Source organism: Gigantopelta aegis, chromosome 6 (assembly GCF_016097555.1).
Source record: "Gigantopelta aegis isolate Gae_Host chromosome 6, Gae_host_genome, whole genome shotgun sequence".
NCBI lineage: Eukaryota > Metazoa > Mollusca > Gastropoda > Neomphalida > Peltospiridae > Gigantopelta > Gigantopelta aegis.
The window spans coordinates 65,875,062-65,897,067 of record NC_054704.1 but is presented as its reverse complement, the minus strand read 5'-3'; the positions used below and the strand labels follow the sequence as shown (position 1 = coordinate 65,897,067).

The window sequence follows — 22,006 nt, the reverse complement described above, 5'->3', positions numbered from 1 at the left end:
ACATACGGACAAAATGAGAAACTTATAGCAAAGGTCAGTTAACGCAGGTTGAAACTTTACAAATTTATTCATGAACGCTCATTATTACATGCATTATGTAACTATTTGTCATTCAACATTCATTCCATTATCCTGTGTATGGAAGTAATGCTGTCTCCCGCAGGTCGACTCGATTTGAACAGGTCGTGTAAACAAGCCTTGTCCTTGAACAAGCAAAGTTTTTCTTTACCTCTGTCGTACACTTGGTAATGAGGATGCTTCCACAGTAGATTTTAGTTTCGCAGGAACAACCTATAAGAATAAGAATTCCCCGAGTTAAATGCTATCTCGCCTCTTATAAACCGGTTTGTTTCGGTGTTTGTTTTTGTTTTCAGTTCATAATATGAAATTAATAAAATTCGAAATAATTTTTTTAACTTAATTAAAATTAAAGTAGATTTTATTAATTTTTTAAAATAAACATTAAAAAAATGATAGACCACAGGCATGAAGCACACCCCCCCCCTCCAAAAAACAAAAAAACAAAAAAAAAAAAACAACAACAATCCAAAACAACAACAACTCAAAACAAACAAAACAAACAACAACAACAAAATAAAACCCGACAAAAAACCACACACAAAAAGCCCCCAACAAACCCGGAGCTAAAACGCGAAAATGTGAAACGAAAGGCTAAAACGTAACGTAGAGCTAAACGCAAAACGTAACGTAGAGCAAAGAAAACGTAACGTAGAACGAAAGGCTAAAATGAAACGTAACGTAGAGCAAACGATGATAGTCACCACCGCCGTCGGAACATGACAACTATATCTTACCTTCCAACTTCGTCGAGTCGAGACAAACAATATTTAAATCGAGTGAATTTGTTTTCAAAACCCAAGTTAAACATTACATTTCTAAATTAGCTACGATAAATATACTGACACACAATGAAAACGCAAAACAGATATTTTTCAATATTTTGTTGTGATTAATGAAAAATATATTTATTGGACTTAAAATATCAATTTATGAGAGGAAGCCATTGATTGGTACTTTTATCTGGGTTTTAATCCTGGTTTTGTTCTCGTTACACATACAATAACAGAAACACACAAAATGGTGTGAAATGCGTTCACTACATGCTCAATCATGCTGCATGCAATTCACGTGAAATGCCAGTATGTGAACACATAAAAGTCACGTAACGGTGTCATATTCCTCGTCACATTAAGAATGCCACGACTCAGAGAAGAACAAAGGGAGCGAGCGTTGGGCATGGTTCAAGGGGGGACTTCGCAAAGCCAAGTTGCTAGGACCTTCAGAGTCCATCCATCAACTATTGGAGGACTTGCTGAACGTCATCAACAGACTGGGAGTGTCCGTGATCGACCTCGACCTGATAAACGTCCTGTTACGACCCCACGCCAAGATCGGCAGATTCGACGACACCACCTCCGTGACCGGTTCAGAGCTGCGACGATGACAGCAAGCAACACGATAGGACGTCATGGAAGGCCTATCCATCCGATGACGGTCATCCGTTGACTAAGAACGGCTGGACTCAGATGCAGACGCCCGTACAACGGTAACATCATGACACCGCGACATCGTGCTGCGAGACTACAGTTTGCTCTCCAGAATGGTAATCATCCACCATCTTCCTCTCATAAATTGTTATTTTAAGTCCAATAAATATATTTTTCATTAATCACAACAAAATATTGAAAAATATCTGGTTTGCGTTTTCATTGTGTGTCAGTATATATTTTAAAAATTATGTCCCTCGTGCAGTTGCCAAAACCACTAAACCATAACGCATTATACTGTTAATTCCAGACTTGTAGTTCTTCAATAACCCTAATCCCACTTCCCTACCCAATCATCTACATGCTACAGGCCAGTCGAATGAGTTTATAAATATAAAGCATTACAATAACGGAATGCCACATTAACCTATTTAGATTTGTTCCGACACGTTCAACAATATTACATTTTTTAAACCATGAATACTGTTACTAGTAAATGCACATTTTCTAACATTTAAATCAAATCTGGACTTGGAAAGTAAGGGAGTGGGTGTTGGCATGACTCAACCACAACATATTTCTGGTATCTCTGACCTAATGTAAGTAAAATTACTGCTAAAAGTTGCCCACATATTAAGATGTCGCTTAAAATATTTTGTGACGTATTCCTAAATGATATACTAATATATTGTTATCGAATACAGTGCAGTGAATGAGATCCTCAAACAAAGTATACAAAACTCCATCGAAAACACACCACCCAATTTTCAGTTATTTGTGTGAAGTTGTTATAAAATAATCCTGACCACTGTATACACTTCTCCGGTTTTCCATTGCCTGCCAGAATATATACAGTTAAACATCGCCTGCCAGAATACGTTCAGTTAAACATTGCCTGCCAGAATATATACCGTTAAACATTGCCTGCCAGAATACGTTCAGTTAAATTTGCCTGCCAGAATATATACAGTTAAACATTGCCTGCCAGAATATATACAGTTAAACATCGCCTGCCAGAATATATACAGTTAAACATTGCCTGCCAGAATACGTTCAGTTAAACATTGCCTGCCAGAATATATACAGTTAAACATTGCCTGCCAGAATATATACAGTTAAACATCGCCTGCCAGAATACGTTCAGTTAAACATTGCCTGCCAGAATATATACAGTTAAACATTGCCTGCCAGAATATATACAGTTAAACATTGCCTGCCAGAATATATACAGTTAAACATTGCCTGCCAGAATATATACAGTTAAACATTGCCTGCCAGAATACGTTCAGTTAAACATTGCCTGCCAGAATATGTTCAGTTAAACATTGCCTGCCAGAATATATACAGTTAAACATTACCTGTCAGAATACATTCAGTTAAACATTGCCTGCCAGAATATGTTCAGTTAAACATTGCCTGCCAGAATACGTTCAGTTAAACATTGCCTGCCAGAATATATACAGTTAAACATTGCCTGCCAGAATATATACAGTTAAACATTACCTGTCAGAATACATTCAGTTAAACATTGCCTGCCAGAATACGTTCAGTTAAACATTGCCTGCCAGAATATATACAGTTAAACATTGCCTGCCAGAATATATACAGTTAAACATCGCCTGCCAGAATACGTTCAGTTAAACATTGCCTGCCAGAATATATACAGTTAAACATTGCCTGCCAGAATATATACAGTTAAACATTGCCTGCCAGAATATATACAGTTAAACATTGCCTGCCAGAATATATACAGTTAAACATTGCCTGCCAGAATACGTTCAGTTAAACATTGCCTGCCAGAATATGTTCAGTTAAACATTGCCTGCCAGAATATATACAGTTAAACATTACCTGTCAGAATACATTCAGTTAAACATTGCCTGCCAGAATATGTTCAGTTAAACATTGCCTGCCAGAATACGTTCAGTTAAACATTGCCTGCCAGAATATATACAGTTAAACATTGCCTGCCAGAATATATACAGTTAAACATTACCTGTCAGAATACATTCAGTTAAACATTGCCTACCAGAATACATTCAGTTAAACATTGCCTACCAGAATACATTCAGTTTAACATTGCAATCCAGAATACATTCAGTTAAACACTGCCTACCAGAATGCATCCAGTTAAACATCGCCGACCAGAATACATTCAGTGAAACATCGCCTACCAGAATACATTCAGTTAAACATCGTCCACCAGAATACATTCTGTTAAATATTGCCTGCCAGAATACATTGAGTTAAACATCGCCTGCCAGAATACATTCTGTCAAACATTGCCTGCCAGAATACATTCAATTAAACATCGCCTGCCAGAATATATGGAGTTAAACATTGCCTACCAGAATATATTCAGTTAAACATTGCAATCCAGAATACATTCAGTTAACCATCATTACCGGCGAGGATATATTCAGTTAAACACAATCTGATTAAAATTAGCTCTACTGCCCACCCCCACAACAACAACAACAACAACAACAATAAAACACACGCAAAAACAATATCTAAACAACACAGACGTCAGAAGATGACATGGACTACGGGTGGGTTTGTGTGGGTTTGGGCAGCTATAACTATATTAATTTATTTTTAATTTTTAGAAACATTATATTCGGAACTGTGGAGGATACTGCTCTCCCAACGCCTGTGGGTGGCCGACATCCTCAGATTGAGCCCGAGGCTTACGCACGTGCCTTCTGTGCCTATTGGATAATTCACGGGTACACATAACATATCATTATGTCGTAGTACCACCACAACCACTACAATCATAGCAATCAGCATCATCCCCAACATCAGGCGTGCGGTCAACAAAACAGACGCAAAGAATGTCCAACAACAAACAGAATTCGAAACACTCGACAAATGACCCGAATCTAACGTGTCGCTGAATGCAGGTAACAGAAGCTCTCAAACAAAAAAGGTTGGCGGTCGGCAAGGAAACAATAATAACATGTTATGGCCTCCCGGGTTTTCACTCGGGCGATTTCCAACAATAAAACTACAAAAACATAATACACACTAGCAATTTGTTTATCAGCTAAACCTATACATATGATCATGAACAAGGTGTCAACTACCTCCACCGATGTTAAATGGCACTAACCGTATGTTTATAACCGTATGCACTGTAGCAAAACATTACTGGTGTGTATATGTACACTGCTCACCAAAACATAGGGGAAATATTAATAAATAAAGTATAGCAGTTGTATTTTTTTCATAAAAAAATAGATAGAGAGAGAGAGAGAGAGAGAGAGAGAGAGAGAGAGAGAGAGAGAGAGAGAGAGAGAGAGAGAGAGAGAGAGAGAGAGAGAGAGAGAGAGAGAGAGTATATGTACACTGCTCACCAAAACATAGGGGAAATTTTAATAAATAAAGTATAGCAGTTGTATTTTGTTCATAAAAAAATAGAGAGAGAGAGAGAGAGAGAGAGAGAGAGAGAGAGAGAGAGAGAGAGAGAGAGAGAGAGAGAGAGAGAGAGAGAGAGAGAGAGAGTGTGTCAGTAATGTGAGATTGAATGCCAGTAATGTGGAACTGAGTGTCAGTAATGTGAGATTGAATGTCGATATTGTGAGATTGAATATGCAATAATATGGAATTGAATGTCAGTCATGTGAGACTGAATGTCAGTAATGTGAGATTGAATGTCAGTAACGTGAGATTGAATGTCAGTAAAGCACTGGAAAGTGTCTGGAAAGTTGGAATGCTTTATATAATCTGAAATTCAAGATGGTGGTCTATACATATTCAGCTCTAGTTTCAAGAGAAATATTTATTACATATTTAAATAAAAACGGTTTCACTTCTTGATGCGATCACTATAACGTACTTTTAAATCTCAAAGCTAATATCACACACCTGCACACCAAGGCTGAAGGTCGCACACCTACACACCAAGGCTGAAGGTCACGCACCTACACCAAGGTCATTGTCTGCTATCATACCAAGGTCACGGTGACGGGAAAGTAGGTCCCCCTACTACTGCCCTTTCTCATATACAGGATAGGATCTACCACGGATTTTGCTTGACCAGCGGCATCGGGTTTCCGCTTTCATTATCTGCGTGGTCCTTAACCATATTATATGTCCGACATCATATAAGGGGGCAGGGTTTAGCTCAGTTAGTTGACCTCTTACATAAGGTGCTTGCGTCGCAGGATCGAACCACCTCGGTGGATCCATTCAACTGATTGGGGTTTTCTCGTTCCAATCAGTGCACCACAACTGGTCAAAAGCCGTGGTATGTGCTTTTCTGTCTGTGGCAAAGTGCATATAAAAGATCCCTAGCTGCTTATGAAAAAATGTGAAGGGTTTCCTCTAATGACTAAGAGTCAGAAGTACTAAAGTTTTGACATCCAATAGCCGATGATGAATTAATGAACCGTAATTAAAATGTGCTGAGTGCGTCTTTAAATAAAACATTCCTTCCTTCCTTCCTGGTTAGCACAGGGCGGTCGATTCAACGATCCACCGCTCCCTTACCAAAAGCACCACAAGTCAGCTACACCCGAACTCAAAGACAAATATTAAGGATTAATGCAATATCACATTTCATGCAGACACACGAGCGGAGAGTCTGAGATAAAAGGGAGTAAGCCGTGTGATGTTCACGGTGATGAATGGACCGCGTGAGATCAATGGCGTCCTCCTCAAAACAGGCAGACATCAGTTGTTGGTTTTTTGTTTCTGAGATTCACAGTCAAGCAGATCACTTTGACACACCGTCCTGAAAGAAACAAAAACAAACGTATGTTTGTATGTATGTATGTATGTACGTGTGTGTGTGTGTGTGTGCGTGTGTGTGTGTGTGTGCGTATGTGTATGTGTATGTGTATGTGTGTGTGCGTGTGTGTGTGTATGTGTGTGTGTGTGTGTATGTATGTGTGTGTGTGTGTATTGTACATACAGTTTTTCCATTAGTAACAAGGGATCTTTTATAGGCACCATCCCACAGACAGGATAGCACATACCACAACCTTTGATATATCAGTCGTGGAGCACTAGCTGGAACGAGAAATAGCTCAATGGGCCCACAGACGGAGATCGATCCTAGACCGACCGCACATCATTCGTGCACTTTACCACTGGGCTACGTCCCGCCCATATCAAGAAAGACGTAAATGAATGAATGAATGAATGAATGAATAAATGTTTAACCACACCCCAGCACAAAAATAGACATCGGCTAAATTGGGTGTCACAAAAGGTAACTATATGAAAATAAAGAAAGGAAGGAAATGTTTTATTTAACGACGCACTCAACACATTTTATTTACGGTTATATGGCGTCGGACATATGGTTAAGGACCACACAGATATTGTGAGAAAACCCGCCACTTCATGGGCTACTCTTTTCGATTAGCAGCAAGGGATCTTTCATATGCACCATCCCACAGACAGGGTAGTACATATCACGGCCTTTGATATGCCAGTCGTTGTGCACTTGCTGGAACGATGAAAATAAAATGCACAACTTCCGTGTCGATATCATAGTCCACGAGACAGACCAAAAATTGGTACCATTTGAGGGCACCAAACAAAACTGTTATAATTGTTTTAGTACACCCTACGACAAAACAAAAATGCATGATGGACTTTTCAATATGGTAGCTTTACCTAGTTATCACACTTTTTAACATTTATCATTCAGGTGGTCGAAAAATCTGAGAATTCCGTGTTTTAGTGTTTACTAAAGCACTTATAAACCTTGTAGATCGGTACCCACAATGTTTTTTTGTGGTTTTTGCATGTGTCGTTAGTGTTGATTAAGGATCCGAGAGGTGTAATTTGGTATCCTTGAGCATTTTAAAATATTCAAGATGGCGTCCAAGATGGCTGCCAAAACAGAACTGGAAACATCTCCAATACTTTATCAATAATGACGAAACTGTTGATATTCATGGCGGTGTTTTAGGTGTCAGAGGATTCATATTGAACTACTCCCAGCTAATCAAGACATTGCATCATTATTTACATCCAAGATGGCCACCGCTATAGTAATTGCAAATTTATTTAATTTTATATCAACTATAGCAAGATTGTGAAGTTAGGAATTGAGGTTTTGTCAGTCACCAAGGAATGCATTTACAACATATGCTAACTGAGATATTGCATCATCATTCAAATCCAAGATGGCCCCGAAAACGGTCGTTAGGAGTAAGAAGTGACTATATCTTACATTCTATTTTACCTCAAACAATAATTTGTACTTTAAATACAGGGTATTATGGGGTGGGGGCGGGGGGCAGGAAAATAAATTCTTGCATTAACTTTCAACTGAGAAATTTTGTTGTTGCCAGAATGCAAGATGGTAACAAAATGGCTGCAAAAACAAAGAAATGTGTTATATGTATCATCTGAAACAATATTTTTGAAACCAATTGCCAAGTTTTGAGGGTGTTCAATCCATTAAACATACATGTATATCTACAAGTAAAGTTATCTAAAAAGAAGAAGTTTGTTTTGTTTAAAAATACCACTAAAGAACATTGATTTATTATTCATCGGCTATTGTATGTCAAACATTTTGTAATTTTGACATATAGTTTTAGAGAGAAAACCCGCTACATTTTTCCATTAGTAGCAAAATATCTTTTATATGCACCAACCCACATACAGGATAGCACATACCGCAGCCTTTGATATACCAGTCGTAGTACACAGGCTAGAGTGAGAAATTCCAACGTGCGCTATCAATGTTTCGTAGTGGTACAGCGCCTTTAAGGTTAGAAACGGGTAGATATGAAAATTTGGAGATCCACAAAAGAACCTGTTCTAACATTCTTAATTATAAAGAATCTGAAAAACATTATAGTTTTTTAATAGTTCCAAAGTCTCTCATAACTCCATGAGTGGCTTATGTACTCTTATTGCTGTGTCATTGTATTGTTGCTGTTCACAATGTGAGACGTAAATAAATAATGTGTCTGTATGTCTGTCTGTTTGTTTGTCTGTCATTAATTCGCTAACCACTAAGTCGTCAAGTTCCATTGTTTTCAGATAAAAAGTTGAGGCATGTCCAAGTTCAAAATAGGGTATAGATATGATTTTAGTCAGTCATGTGTTATATCGTGAATGCCTATCATAAAACACCTTAAAAGCTTTGCATGTTGTGAGTCTGATCAAATAATTCCTCTACCAGAATGATTTTTATGTCGTTGTTTAAAATCGGCATATGATGAGCATGCACTAAGGTATCACATAATTTGCAAAATATAGACGTCAAAAGCTGGCGCAGATGGAATATTGCTCGACATAAAGAAATTACTGACTATCATACGGCTATGTCGATCTGAATCTCTATGTATAGATTATATAAAACAGATATTGTTTCTGTAGTTTCTTTTATTTCTCTTACATATTCCATTTAGCTCCGTCCTGTGCAAGTTATGATTTACTAAACCAGTTTTGGGAATGACAGTCCTCTAACAGCAGTGCAAAATGAATGTAATGGGAAGTGGTGGCAGTCCTCATATATTATATGTGATCTACCTGATATATTAATGGAAGCTATTACGATTTTGCCAAAATGACCTCTTGACTCGGTCTTAAGCAGAAACGGTTTTTGTCATTCAGATTTACATGACCGGCCTCGGTGGCGTTGAGGTTAGGCCATCGGTCTACATGCTGGTAGGTACTGGGTTCGGATCCCAGTCGAGGCATGGGATTTTTAATCCAGATACCGACTCCAAACCCTGAGTGAGTGCTCCGTAAGGCTCAATGGGTAAGTGTAAACCACTTGCACCGACCAGTGATCCATAACTGGTTCAACAAAGACCATGGTTTGTGCTATCCTGCCTGTGGGAAGCGCAAATAAAAGAGCCCTTGCTGCTAATCGGAAAGAGTAGCCCATGTAGTGGCGACAGTGGGTTTCCTCTCAAAATCTGTGTGGTCCTTAACCATATGTCTGACGCCATATAACCGTAAATAAAATGTGTTGAGTGCGTCGTTAAATAAAACATTTCTTTCTTTCTTTCTTTTTTCAGATTTACATATTATGTTATAAGATGCTAAGGGGTGAATGAAACTTCAAACAATATAATATGTTCACTCTCTTATTGTCATTTTCTTTCAGTTTCTTTCATTTACAAATATGTTCCTTTCAATGACCACAACACACTGAAGACAAGCTGATGTGTATCAAAAGTGAGTCATTGATATAATGGTCACAGCCTGCGGTAACAATGGAGGTCTACGTCCCTACAGTTATACTTTGATTAAAATCAGATTGCTGCGATGTATTTTAGTATACAGTATGCTGCTGGCAGAAATCCACCTGTTTACATGAGAAGGTACTTCAGATTTAAACAAAACAATAACTTTTATAAAGGAGGGAGAGAGAGAGAGAGAGAGAGAGAGAGAGAGAGAGAGAGAGAGAGAGAGAGAGAGAGAGAGAGAGAGAGAGAGAGAGAGAGAGAGAGAGAGAGAGAGAGAGAGAGAGAGAGAGAATTTAAAGAGAATACCCGCTACAATTTTTCATTAGTAGCAAGGGATCTTTTATATGCACCCATCCCAAAGACAGGATAGCACATACCATGGCCTTTGATATACCCGTCGTGGTGCACTGGCTAGAACGAGAAATCACCGATAGGGATCCAGACTGACCGTGCATCAAGCGAACGCATTTTAATACCATAATACAAATTTGGCGACTCAGCTTCTATAGTCGCGGTGCATATATTAACCCTATCAATAATTAGATTTAGAGTATGTAAATAAATGAATGAATGAATGCTTAAATAAATAAATAAATAATAATAAATAAATAAATAAAGTTAAGGTTTGTTTTGTTTAACGACTCCACTAGATCACAATGAATTATTAATCATCGGCTACTGGATGTCAAACAGTTAGTAATTTTGACATATAGCCATAGAGAGAAAACCCGCTACAGTTTTCCATTAGTAGCAAGGGATCTTTTATATGCACCATCCCAAAGACAGGATAACACATATCATGGCCTTTGATATACCCGTCGTGGTGCACTGGCTAGAACGAGAACTCACCGATAGGATCCAGACTGACAGCGCATCCAGCGAGCGCTTAACCACTGGGCTACGTCCCGCACCTAGAGAGAGAGAGAGAGAGAGAGAGAGAGAGAGAGAGAGAGAGAGAGAGAGAGAGAGAGAGAGAGAGAGAGAGAGAGAGAGAGAGAGAGAGAGAGAGAGAGAGAGAAAGAGTATAGCAGAGTCCCATGGTCGAAATTTTCACCACCAAGGGTGTACTTTTTCTATCCCACATGACCGCATATGATGGAGCCTTTTTCTCTCATTCATTCGGTAAATAAACCATTATTTTAAACGAACAGACAAAGATGGCTGAACAAGTAACTTCTTTATTTGACAATTTTATCATAAATAAACTACACTATCGTATTTGCCGTGTTTTTTTTTCATGTGTTAAATAATATTTAACACTACAAATTAACAAGATAGCTTTTAAAATGAAGGTTTTAATAACAAAATATTAATTTAAAACAATGTCTAATGACCTCACGTCACCGCCTCACATTAATATGACGTCATATATTACCAACGACGTCATGTTAAACGCAAGCGCGTGATATCCCATGTAAGATAGACATTTCTTACATGGCTTTCTTTCATGGGATAGCTCTGTTCCATATACCTGAGGATGAGAGAAAGAGATTTTAAACAATAAAACAAATTAGAACAGTGTGGGGCACGTAGAGACTAAACGCGAACAACCGTGGCGTTGTACAGAATGGCCGTCACAGTCCCCGAACTTAAAGCCGCACACCCTAGTTCCATCCAGCGAAAATAAATTATAATTTGGTTAATCTACAAACCTGTAACACACTAAGATCACGTTTTTATCAAATGGAGTGAAAAAGCAGGTTTTATATCGATAAATACCATGGGAATCCCCATGTCCCAATTGCTTGAAATAATTTTGAAAGTTAGTATTTTGATGTCATCGGTAGATGTCACTCGAAGCACAACAATGCCTACGTCACGACAAATTTCACAGACTTGGGGTGCGTTTCTTTCACCTCTCCTGGACATGTTCCAACTGTTCTGTCCTGGTTGTATCCCCTCTCCAGATATCGTAAGACTTAGCAAAATTATTGGTTTTAAGGGTTTGTAACGTTTTGTATTGAGACACTTACTTGTCTGAACTTTATTGTTACTGAAAATGTTCACGAACTGTGAAGAAAAATCTCACAAATGAACAACAAATCGAATGTTGATTGCGCGAACCGTGCACGAGAAAACAAACCGAACCAAAATGATAACGGTCACGTGGTATACCAACGTCTGTGACATTGAAATGGAAATATCCCCTCTAAAAATAGATTAGACCTTGTCTGCTCAACGTTTTTTTCTCAAACGTGCGTCCGTTTTTAAGAAATACGAAAAATGTATTTTGTGGTATTACAAACACCAGGATTACCAGGATTACCAAAAAACACTTCAGGTGAATGGAAATGTATATTCTAAATAATAAACGGTAAGTAAAGTTCAATTTTATTTGTGAAAAAATGGGTTTAATAGCGAAAAACAACGCCGTAATGGTTAACAACTAGCCATAACTAGGGTGTGTCCCTTTAAGAATGTATCACCGACGACATTTTTTTTTTTTAAGTTAACTTTTACAGCAAATTAACTTGATTGAAAGGTTATTTTCTTTATGTACATATGGTAATATTTGTATGTTAATAAACGTCAATAAACAAAAAATATTTTTTTTTTTTTTTATTAAGTGGAATCATGGACTAGTAGATTAACATATTATGAATAGAAAGATGGATAAATAAATACTATCATAGTATTAAATAACCGGATTTTGACGCACAAAATCACTTATCCACTCTAGATCTTCCATCACATACAGCAGTGGGTGGACTCTTTTGGAAGAAGAAACTAAGAATGCCATCTGATTTTTGCTTTTGGTTTGTGTTAAAGAAATGGGAAGGAATGGAGGGATGATTTATTTAACTATGCACAGTAGAGGCGCCTGTGAAAGAATTTCAGCAGGGCGAATGAAGTTTGTAGGGAGTCGAGTCATGCTCTCCCGGAAAATATATTGAAAAAACAGAAGAAGAAAGTGTGCTTGACCCTCAAAACCCTCCCCCTGAACACGCGCCTGACACATTTAACATTCGTTGTCCCTTAAATACAAAATATGGAGGTATGACCACCCCATGAGCATTGCCGCATCCAATAACAGTTGTCGTGTTTGAATTGCCTAATGTCACTGCAACTGGTACCTCAAAACGTGAACAAACGACAGATGGAGGTTTGTGAGTTTCAACAATCCTTTTTTCTTTCTTTTTTGTATCGATGTTGTATATTGATTGTTGACTGTTCTTCAGATTGTATTTATTCAGAATGGTTTGAATTGAAATAGGTATTTACGGTTTCCTCAGATGTGGCTTTTGCACGCATTATTTCCAGAGATCTCGATTTTTGTGTTTTCGGTTCAGGCCATCTCTTCATAAAACTGTAAAACCACTGTAAAGTAGCCATAGCCGACAGATGACATGAATTCAATATGCTGGACTAAAGTCTGACCCTCTTCCTGTGATAACACTTCTTTTGGTCCAGACCTGGTGCATTCAAACTGAATCTAGCCACTCACACGATCTTGAAATGTTGAAAGAAAGAAAGAAAAAAAGAAATGTTTTATTTAACGACGCACTCAACACATTTTATTTACGGTTATATGGTGTCAGACATATGGTTAAGGACCACTGTGGAGCTTACGTTTCAATATCTTGACACCCCATATTGTATTCCGTCCTGTGGCTTTTGACAAAGAATCCCCAATTATCTTTTTTAGGTGTTCTTCATCCACCTTGACAAATCGCTGGTTCTTGGTGTCTGTTGCAACTTGCGGGATCAAATAGACAATAACACCCGCAAATCTAAAAACTCCATATGGTTATCTCCTAAATCATATTACAGAACATACTTACCATCAGTTTACAATTATCTGTAATTTCCAAAAGTTTCCAGCCGTCACTGGCAAGTGGTTTCGTTCGCGTCCGCGTGGTACGGCTCCGTTAATAAATTGTTAACAATTATTGTCTGGCGTTATTTTGATTATTTGGCTATATGGTTTAACATGTCGGCCAATCTAATTAAACTTAGCTCCACTATTACATGTGGATCTAACAGCCGCCAGTTGTAGCTCATGTCCACCAATCAAAACCTTACTTGCAGTATCATGCCAGTGATTTAAAAATACTTTGAAAACATTCCGAATTATCCTGAGGGTATACGACATGTTTCGTGTGAATTACGAATGCCTTAAAACATGTTTTATTTTATAAAATAAATAATTTGTAATGTGAAACTGAAGACTGGTATGGTTTGCTGTACTGCAGCCACTAAAATAGACTCACCCGATATTTTTAGAATTTGTAAGCTTCCAAATAACGTTATAAAAGGCGAAGTGTGATTGGTCAATATTTAAATTATTATTTACAGACGAAATATTACCTGGACATTGGAGACTACGCAGTGTTGTTAGCAATCTGATTAAAATTAGTTCTACTGGTCTAAATAAGGCATTCGTAATTCACATGAAACATATCGTATACCCTCAGGATAATTCGGAATATTTTCAAATTATTTTCAAATCACTGGCATGATTCTGCAAGTAAGGTTTTGATTGGTGGACATGCACTCCAAATAGCTGCTGTTAGATCCACATGTAATAGTGGAGCTAATTTTAATTAGATTGCATGTCGGCAAAATAAATTCGGCTCAAGGTAAAAGAACACACAGAGGGTACATAAAAAGCCATATACCCCTCGTGATGCTTCTACAACGTATAATGTTGCAGTGAAATGACGAGATAATCTATAGAGTATACCACAAATTTTATGGTTCAGTATAAGGACCACATGGTACATCACGTGACTGACAGATGGAACGTCAATGTAGCAGACGACAACTTTGCATGAATATCTGATAACTAAATTCTGCTAACTGACGCATTTTATTAATACCAAAATACTGCATTAATAAAAACTGATAAAATGCTGACATAATTAAAACTTACCGTTGGTAGCTTGACTCGAAGCATTTTCAATCTAGAGAGCCCCCCCCCCCCCCCCCCCCCCCCCCCCACACACACACACACAGACTTCCTTGTTTACGTTTGGGCTGTCGGTGACGTCAAATCTCGCACCGTCTCGCGATACATGCAGTTACAAATGGGGTATCGAATGGTAGCAAATAATGCCTTTCAATTGTCTTGGATGTCGATTTTATAAATTTTATGACTAATAGTCGCCATTTTATTTTCCGCTATCTTGTTTTTCATAATTTTGACCATAAAACTAAATTTTCAGATTTTAAACAAATTAAATGCTATGTCAAATAAATCCTATAAACATCGTTGGGATACCAGTTACATACTTTTTACAAGACATTTCCCGCTATTTTGTTTTCGGGCATTTTGAACCATAAAACCTAATTTTTCAAATGCCCAGCTGTGATATTTTGGTAATGTAATTAAACAAATAATGAACACTCCCTTGTGTGTGTTCTTCTTGTTTGTGTATCGGAAGATGTTACACCAACATATATATATATATATATTTTTTGTTTCAGCATCCACAAATTAGGTTAAAAATCTGTTGGACCAAATCCTAAAACAAATGCTCGCATATGTAACATTTCTCGGAAATGGGACATGACTATAAAACAAATATGAAAGAGGATGTAGGGGGAAAAAGGAGAAAACCCCAGAGCAGAAAATATCTCCACTCTAGAACCAATAAACTATTTGCTACCATGTTGTACTTGATCGCGTGTTCATGAATCATCAGGGAAAGCAATATGTTTCCTAAGAATAAGGAAGTAAATTCAAGCACGTGACCTGACAATAAAGTCGCAATTCAGAGCACTACACGCAGAGCTCTGTTCATTACTAGTATTTCACAGTCACAGATAGGACGTGAGTATACCTTTCAATCAGGCCATATCTAGTATACTGTATTCACTTTATTACGTTTATAAAGAGAAAGTGCATAACATACTACTAATCTTTGGATGAAATACAACTTAAAGCTTTCCAGGAAACTTACGGTTGTGCGTGTGTGTGTGTGTGTGTGTGTGTGTGTGTGTGATTGTGTGTGTGTGTGATTGTGTGTGATTGTGTGTGATTGTCTCTCTCTCTCTCTCTCTCTCTCTCTCTCTCTCTGAATGTGGGGGGGGGGGGAGGGGGGGAGCATGCCATAGGGCCTGTAATAGGAAGTTAACTACACCGAGGCATTGCCAACTCCTGTATTTGTAGTTGAAATATAGTTCAGTAGTTAGAGCGCTCCATTTAGTTATTTCCAATTTATATATACATATTTTTTGGTCTTGACCGGCATATTAAGAGCATGTCTGTTAAATTCTGTATAATATGAAAAAGTGTTCAACTCAAGTGTATCTTACTACTTTCATTATCTTTCTTGTTTTCCCTTTCTTTCTTTCTTTCTTTCTTTTTCTTTCTTTCTTTTATTACTTTCCTTTCTTTCTTTTTGTGTTTCTTTCTTTCGTTCTTTCTCTTTGTTTTCACACAACCATTACTGGATGTGCTTTCCAGTCGATGGAATAATCATGTCATTTGTTTTATTTTTAAGGTATTCATTTCGTTGTTAATTTGTGCGGAGTTACGGTTCCTAGCTATGTGGCGCTTTCTGGTCCTCCTGGTGGGAACGCTGGGTGTGGTGCAAGCAGGTAATGTACTGGAGGATGACGTCAGTGGCGAAGCGAGGTGGGGGGGGGGGGGGGGGGGATGGCCTCCTCAATCAAACTTTTTTTTATTGTATTAAATTTTATAAAGTCTTACATACATACATACATATATATATATAGTGTGGGTTGCCCCCCAATAGTGAGTTTTCCCCCAATATAATTCCTGGCTACGCCAGTGGATCACGTCACAGGCCCGTAGCCAATGGGGCGTGTGTGTGTGTGTGTGTGGGGGGGGGGGGGGGGGGGGGTCAGTTTTCAATATGTCCCCGGCTTCGTGCCTCACCATAAGCCTAAACGACTCCCCCCGTCTCAAAATCCTGGCTACGGGCCTGAGTCATATACTGCAAATTAATAGCTCGGTCAGGTGTAAAAATAGAATTACCACACCAACCCTCTAGAATTTGTTAGCTTCTCTTAAGGCCAAAAGAATATTACAGGCCCTTAGGAGCAATAAGTGAAGTAGAGGGTGGTGTCGGTGACATGTAATGGTGGAAGAAGAGGGCACAACCTCCCACCCCGCCGCCAGTTCCTACGGGTCTGTATAGTTATTTGTTATAAGGAATAATTTTAGTTTGTATAAAGTTTATGAATATTTATTAATACATTTAAGCCAAACTAACATACAGTTATTGTCATGCCTAATTTAATAGCAGGGTTTCTGCCAGAGGGTAAAACGGGTACATGGCGTCATACCCAAATGTTTTTGCAGATTTTTTGTTTTTAAGTTGACCTTTTGACAAAATTAATTACTATTATCATTACTGTATGATTTTCTTAACCCTAACCCATTTTCTTTCTTGGGGAGGCCCCCCCATACCCCCAATCAACTGCAGTTGCATTCAGCACACACACTGTAAATATTCACTTTCATAGCGCCATACCCAAACATTTCTTTCTGGCAGAAACACTAAATAGGTTTCAGATGGATGACGCGGTTTAACTCTGTTTTTAATGTTATTATGTACTGCCAATTTATTTAATGCTTTAAAAAAATAATTTTTGGAATCACACACTGTGAGGAACCCTAAGGTGGTTTTCGTTTTATTCTAATGGCAAGAGCGGCGGAATATAGCCCAGTGGTAAAGCGCTCGCTTGATGCGCGGTCGGTCTAGGGTCGATCCCCGTCAGCCACTTATTTTTTTCTCGTTCCAGCCAGTGCACAACGACTGGTATATCAAAGGCCTTGCTATGTGCTGTCCTCTCTGTGGGACGGTGTATATAAAAGATCCCTTGCTACTAATGGAAAAATGCAGCGGGTTTCCTCTGTAAGACTATGTTAGAATTACCAAATGTTTGACATCGAATAACCGATGCTTGACAAATCAATGTGCTCTAGTGGTGTCGTTAAACAAAACACACTTTCTTTCCAATAGCAGGGTGCTACTAATATAACTTGTTTCAATAAAACACGCTTTTATGTTTTATAAAATGGTCATATTTAGGCATAACTGACATATTATTTCAGTAGTTTTCATTAAAGTTTGTTTTATTTAACGAGGCCACTAGAGCACTTTGATATTTTATCTTATCATCGGCTATTGGACGTCAAACATATGGTCATTCTGACACTGGTGTTTGTTTTTAGAGGAAACCCGTTGTCGCCACATAGGCTACTCTTTTACGACAGGCAGCAAGGGATCTTTTATTTGCGCTTCCCACAGGCAGGATAGCACAAACCATGGCCTTTGTTGAACCAGTTATGGATCACTGGTCGGTGCAAGTGGTCACTCAGGGTTTGGAGTCGGTATCTGGATTAAAAATCACATGCCTCGACTGGGATCCGAACCCAGTACCTACCAGCCTGTAGACCGATGGCCTTACCACGTTCAGCTGTTAGGGACCGGATCCAACTCAGTGGAATGAGCGCTCTCTTTGTGCGCTATAGTTGAGGGATCGAACTTCCTCAGTGGACCCATTCTCTGATTGTTTTTTTTTCTCCATCCTTCATACCAACAAATGCCCCACAACTAGTATATCAAAGGCCGTGGTATGTGCTGTCCTGTGTGTGAGAAAATTTATATACAACATCTCTTGCTTCTAATGGAAAAAAAAACATGTAGAGGGTTTCCTCCAAGATTGTGTGTCCAAATTACCAAATATTTGACGATGATGAATAAATCAATGCGCTCTGGTGGTGTAGTTAAACAAAACATACTTAAACTTTTCAGTAGTTATTTTTTTGTGTGCTGGATATTAAATCTCCACTCTCTGTGATGAAACATGACTGTGTGCTTCTTGTATTTTAGGTATCAGCGATAAATGTTTAGCCTGTATCTGTCAAGTGAGTATTTGTCAAATTATTAGGCTATATGCCTCGGACAAACAGACACAAAACCACACAGACACTTACCTAGCCTTAAGTAACTGAACTGAACTTTATTTACACTCTGGCCGTAATTCAACGGCATATGAGGTACATTGTAAAAATATAATTAAATAAATAAATGACAAGATGGCACATTCGTCATAATAATGTACATCAGATAAACCAAGTGTATATCTATGGGTTCATAATTGCATTTGAAGACGTACATTGCATATACAAATAAAATGAAATAGTAAAAACATAGATTTCAGCCATGGGACTTAAGAATATGCATAATTTGTTTACAGAAAACTGCTAGCTTTCTGAGAACACCAGTTTTTTTTCACTGTCAAATAACATTCTAAATTTATAAATATTTGATCTAGACTGGCAACACTTTGGCAGTAGTCTTGTTCTTTCATCTTTGAAAAAAGGACAACACATTATATAATGAAATTCATCAAGGGGTGGGTAGTAAGACCAGAATCAAAGCACAGCAATAATTACACGGCCATGTATTATTAATCGTAAGCTTCTTGCGGCCCGTGAAAAGAAAGTGGCGTAGGAAGGTGCCAAAAAGTTTGTTGGGGGGGGGGGGGGGGGAGGGGGCACACTTTTATATTTACACACTTTTACACTATTATAACGTAAATATAAAGCAAAATATCTGAAAATTGCCCCCCCCCCCCCCCCCCCCCCCCCCCCCCCCCCCCCCCCCCCTTCCTACGCCAGTGAAAGGAAATGAACGAGACACCGCGCAGCTTAAGCCTTGTTTCCGTACAATCTGTGGCAGGTCGCCAACCGACGCAGACTGACGAAGATCAAAGACATATTTTATGGGAACACAGACGCAGGCGGTTTGCGTCGATCTACGAATGCTCGAGTCTACGTCAATTTTTTTTTTTTTAAATTTATTATTTAGCCCAGTGGTAAGGCGCTCGCTAGATGCCCGGTCAATTTAGGATCGATACCCTTCGATGGGCCCATTGGACTATTTCTCGTTCCATGCAGTGCACCACGACTGGTATATCAAAGGCTGTGGTATGTGCTATCCTGTCTGTTGGATGATGCATATAAAAGATCCCTTGCTTCTAATGGAAAAACAAATGTAGCGGATTTCCTCGCTAAGACTATATGTCAAAATTACCAAATGATTGGTGACATCTGGTAGCCGATGATTAATAAATGAATGTGGTCTAGTAGTGTCGATAAACAAAAATGACACTTGGTCTATAGGAAGAGGAAACTAGTCATATTGGTAAGGAATCTTTGTTACACGTATAGCACTGGTTTGGTTGAGGAAAAGGAGTTCCAAATTACTGTAAAAGAAATAAGTGAAAACGGAAATCTGCTTAAAATCGCAGACCCTACTTTCAACCTGTAAAAGTGGACACTAAGCTTGTGACGCTGAAACAGGGAAATATCCTTTAAAATAGACTAGAAAGAAAAGAAAGAAAGAAATGTTTTACTTAACGACGCACTCAACACATTTTATTTACGGTTATATGGCGTCAGACATATATTATAGTTAAGGACCACACAGATATTGAAAGAGGAAACCCGCTGTCGCCACTTCATGGGCTACTCTTTCCGATTAGCAGCATGGGATCTTTTATATGCACCATCCCATAGACAGGGTAGTATATAATAGACTAGAACATGACTCCACAACAGTTGCTTCTCAGACGCACATGGGGGGGGGGGGGGGGGTGGTGGAGTGTAGCCCAGTGGTAAAGCGCGGTCGGTCTGGGATCGATCCCCGTCGGTGGGCCCATTTGGTTATTTCTCGCCCCAGCCAGTGCACCATGGCTGGTATATCAAATGCCATTGTATGTGCAATCCTGTCTGTGGGATAGTGCATATAAAAGATCCCTTGCTGCTAATTGAAAAGAGTAGCCCATTAAGTGGCGAAAGCAGGTATCCTCTCTCAATATCTGTGTGATCCTTATCCATATGTCTGACGTCATATAACCGTAAATAAAATGTGTTGAGTACGTCGTTAAATAAAACATTTCTTTCTTTCTTTTTCTTTCAGACGCACATGCATTTATAAAAAAATATGAAAGATGCATTTTGTGGTATTAGTAACACCAGGATAACCAGAGACACTTCGGTTGTACTGAAATGGATAATCTAAACAATAAAATATAAGTAATCTTTGATTTTAATTAACATACACAGCTCTAACAGTGCCAAATTATGCCTTAGTGTTTAAAAACTAGGGTCGGTCCTTTTAAAAGATGACATTTTGTCTCTTATGGTGTTTTCAGGTGGAAACGCACTGTAAATACACCCCTTGTCATCCAGATGTGGGATCTCTCTCGTGTGGACCGTACCAGATCAAGGAACCTTACTGGGAAGATTGCTACAAACCTGGAAAAGGTATGTACACCAAAATCAGGTACTTGAATGAACACTATATGCATTTTATGATATCACATCGTAATATTCAACATACTCATTTAAAAAAGAAGTTTGTTTTGTTTAACGACACCACTTGAGCACATTGATTAATTAATCATCGGCTACATGTTCGAGTGTTATGTTATTTTGAAACTCAAAATGTGTGTGTACTGCGCTTCAGGAAATACAGGTTTTAGAGGGGCGTACAATCCCGTACGCCTGTAAAAAAAACACAAAAACGTAACGAATTTATTACCTTTTAGATCTTTCTTTTTTTATAATTAAACTAAAATTACACTAACAGTCAAACCTTTAAATAAGTACACACACATTTTGAGTTTGAGTTTAATAATAACATAACATTCGAACATGTCGTATTTTGACGAAATTTATTTTTAATTTTGTACGAAAACGACTTGCTAGACTGGTTTCCGTTTTTCTGCGCCTCAGGAAATATAGATTTTGGAGGGGCGTACAATCCCGTACGCCTGTCAAAAAACCCCGCGTAACTACTACTACTACTACTACTACTACTACTACTAATAACAATATATATATATATATTTATATAAAGTGCTTAAACATCATGCTATAATATAATTTATAATAATGTGTTTGTTTTTATTTTAACATAGGATGGAAACCGTGTGCCCTGGATTTCCAGTGCGCTGCGAAATGCGTCAGGAGCTACACAGGGCGATACGGACAATACTGTACAGGGGGACGCATACCTACATGCGAGGACTATGCCAGAATTCACAACGGCGGCCCGCTCGGGTGCAGGAAAAAAGCGACATTAGGCTACTGGGAAAGAGTGAAAAAGTGCTTGGAGAAGAAACCAGACTACAGGTTATTGTGGTCTTCACTGTACAATTAATAATGAGGGTGTGACATAAAGTCAACGCCAGGTGACAGTAACACCACACGAAATGAGGAAACCAGTCTAGCAAGTCGTTTTTCGTACACAATTAAAACTAAATAAATATAATCAAAATACGACGTGTTCAACTTGCATGAACTACGAAACGAAAAAAATAAAATGTACAAACTGATGTGCTGTT

At 38.4% G+C, this 22,006-nt stretch overlaps 1 protein-coding gene across 1 annotated transcript; it reads left to right on the top strand.

Annotated features, from left to right (window-relative positions):
- The first annotated feature begins 15,412 nt into the window (after nt 1–15,412).
- LOC121376185 (lysozyme-like) lies at nt 15,413–21,997 on the top strand. Its single transcript, XM_041504004.1, has 5 exons — nt 15,413–15,449; nt 16,123–16,219; nt 18,484–18,518; nt 20,813–20,924; nt 21,581–21,997. The coding sequence occupies exons 2-5, from the start codon at nt 16,168–16,170 to the stop codon at nt 21,820–21,822; spliced, it is 441 nt and encodes a 146-aa protein (XP_041359938.1). The 5' UTR covers nt 15,413–15,449; nt 16,123–16,167; the 3' UTR covers nt 21,823–21,997.
- Nucleotides 21,998–22,006: the final 9 nt, after the last annotated feature.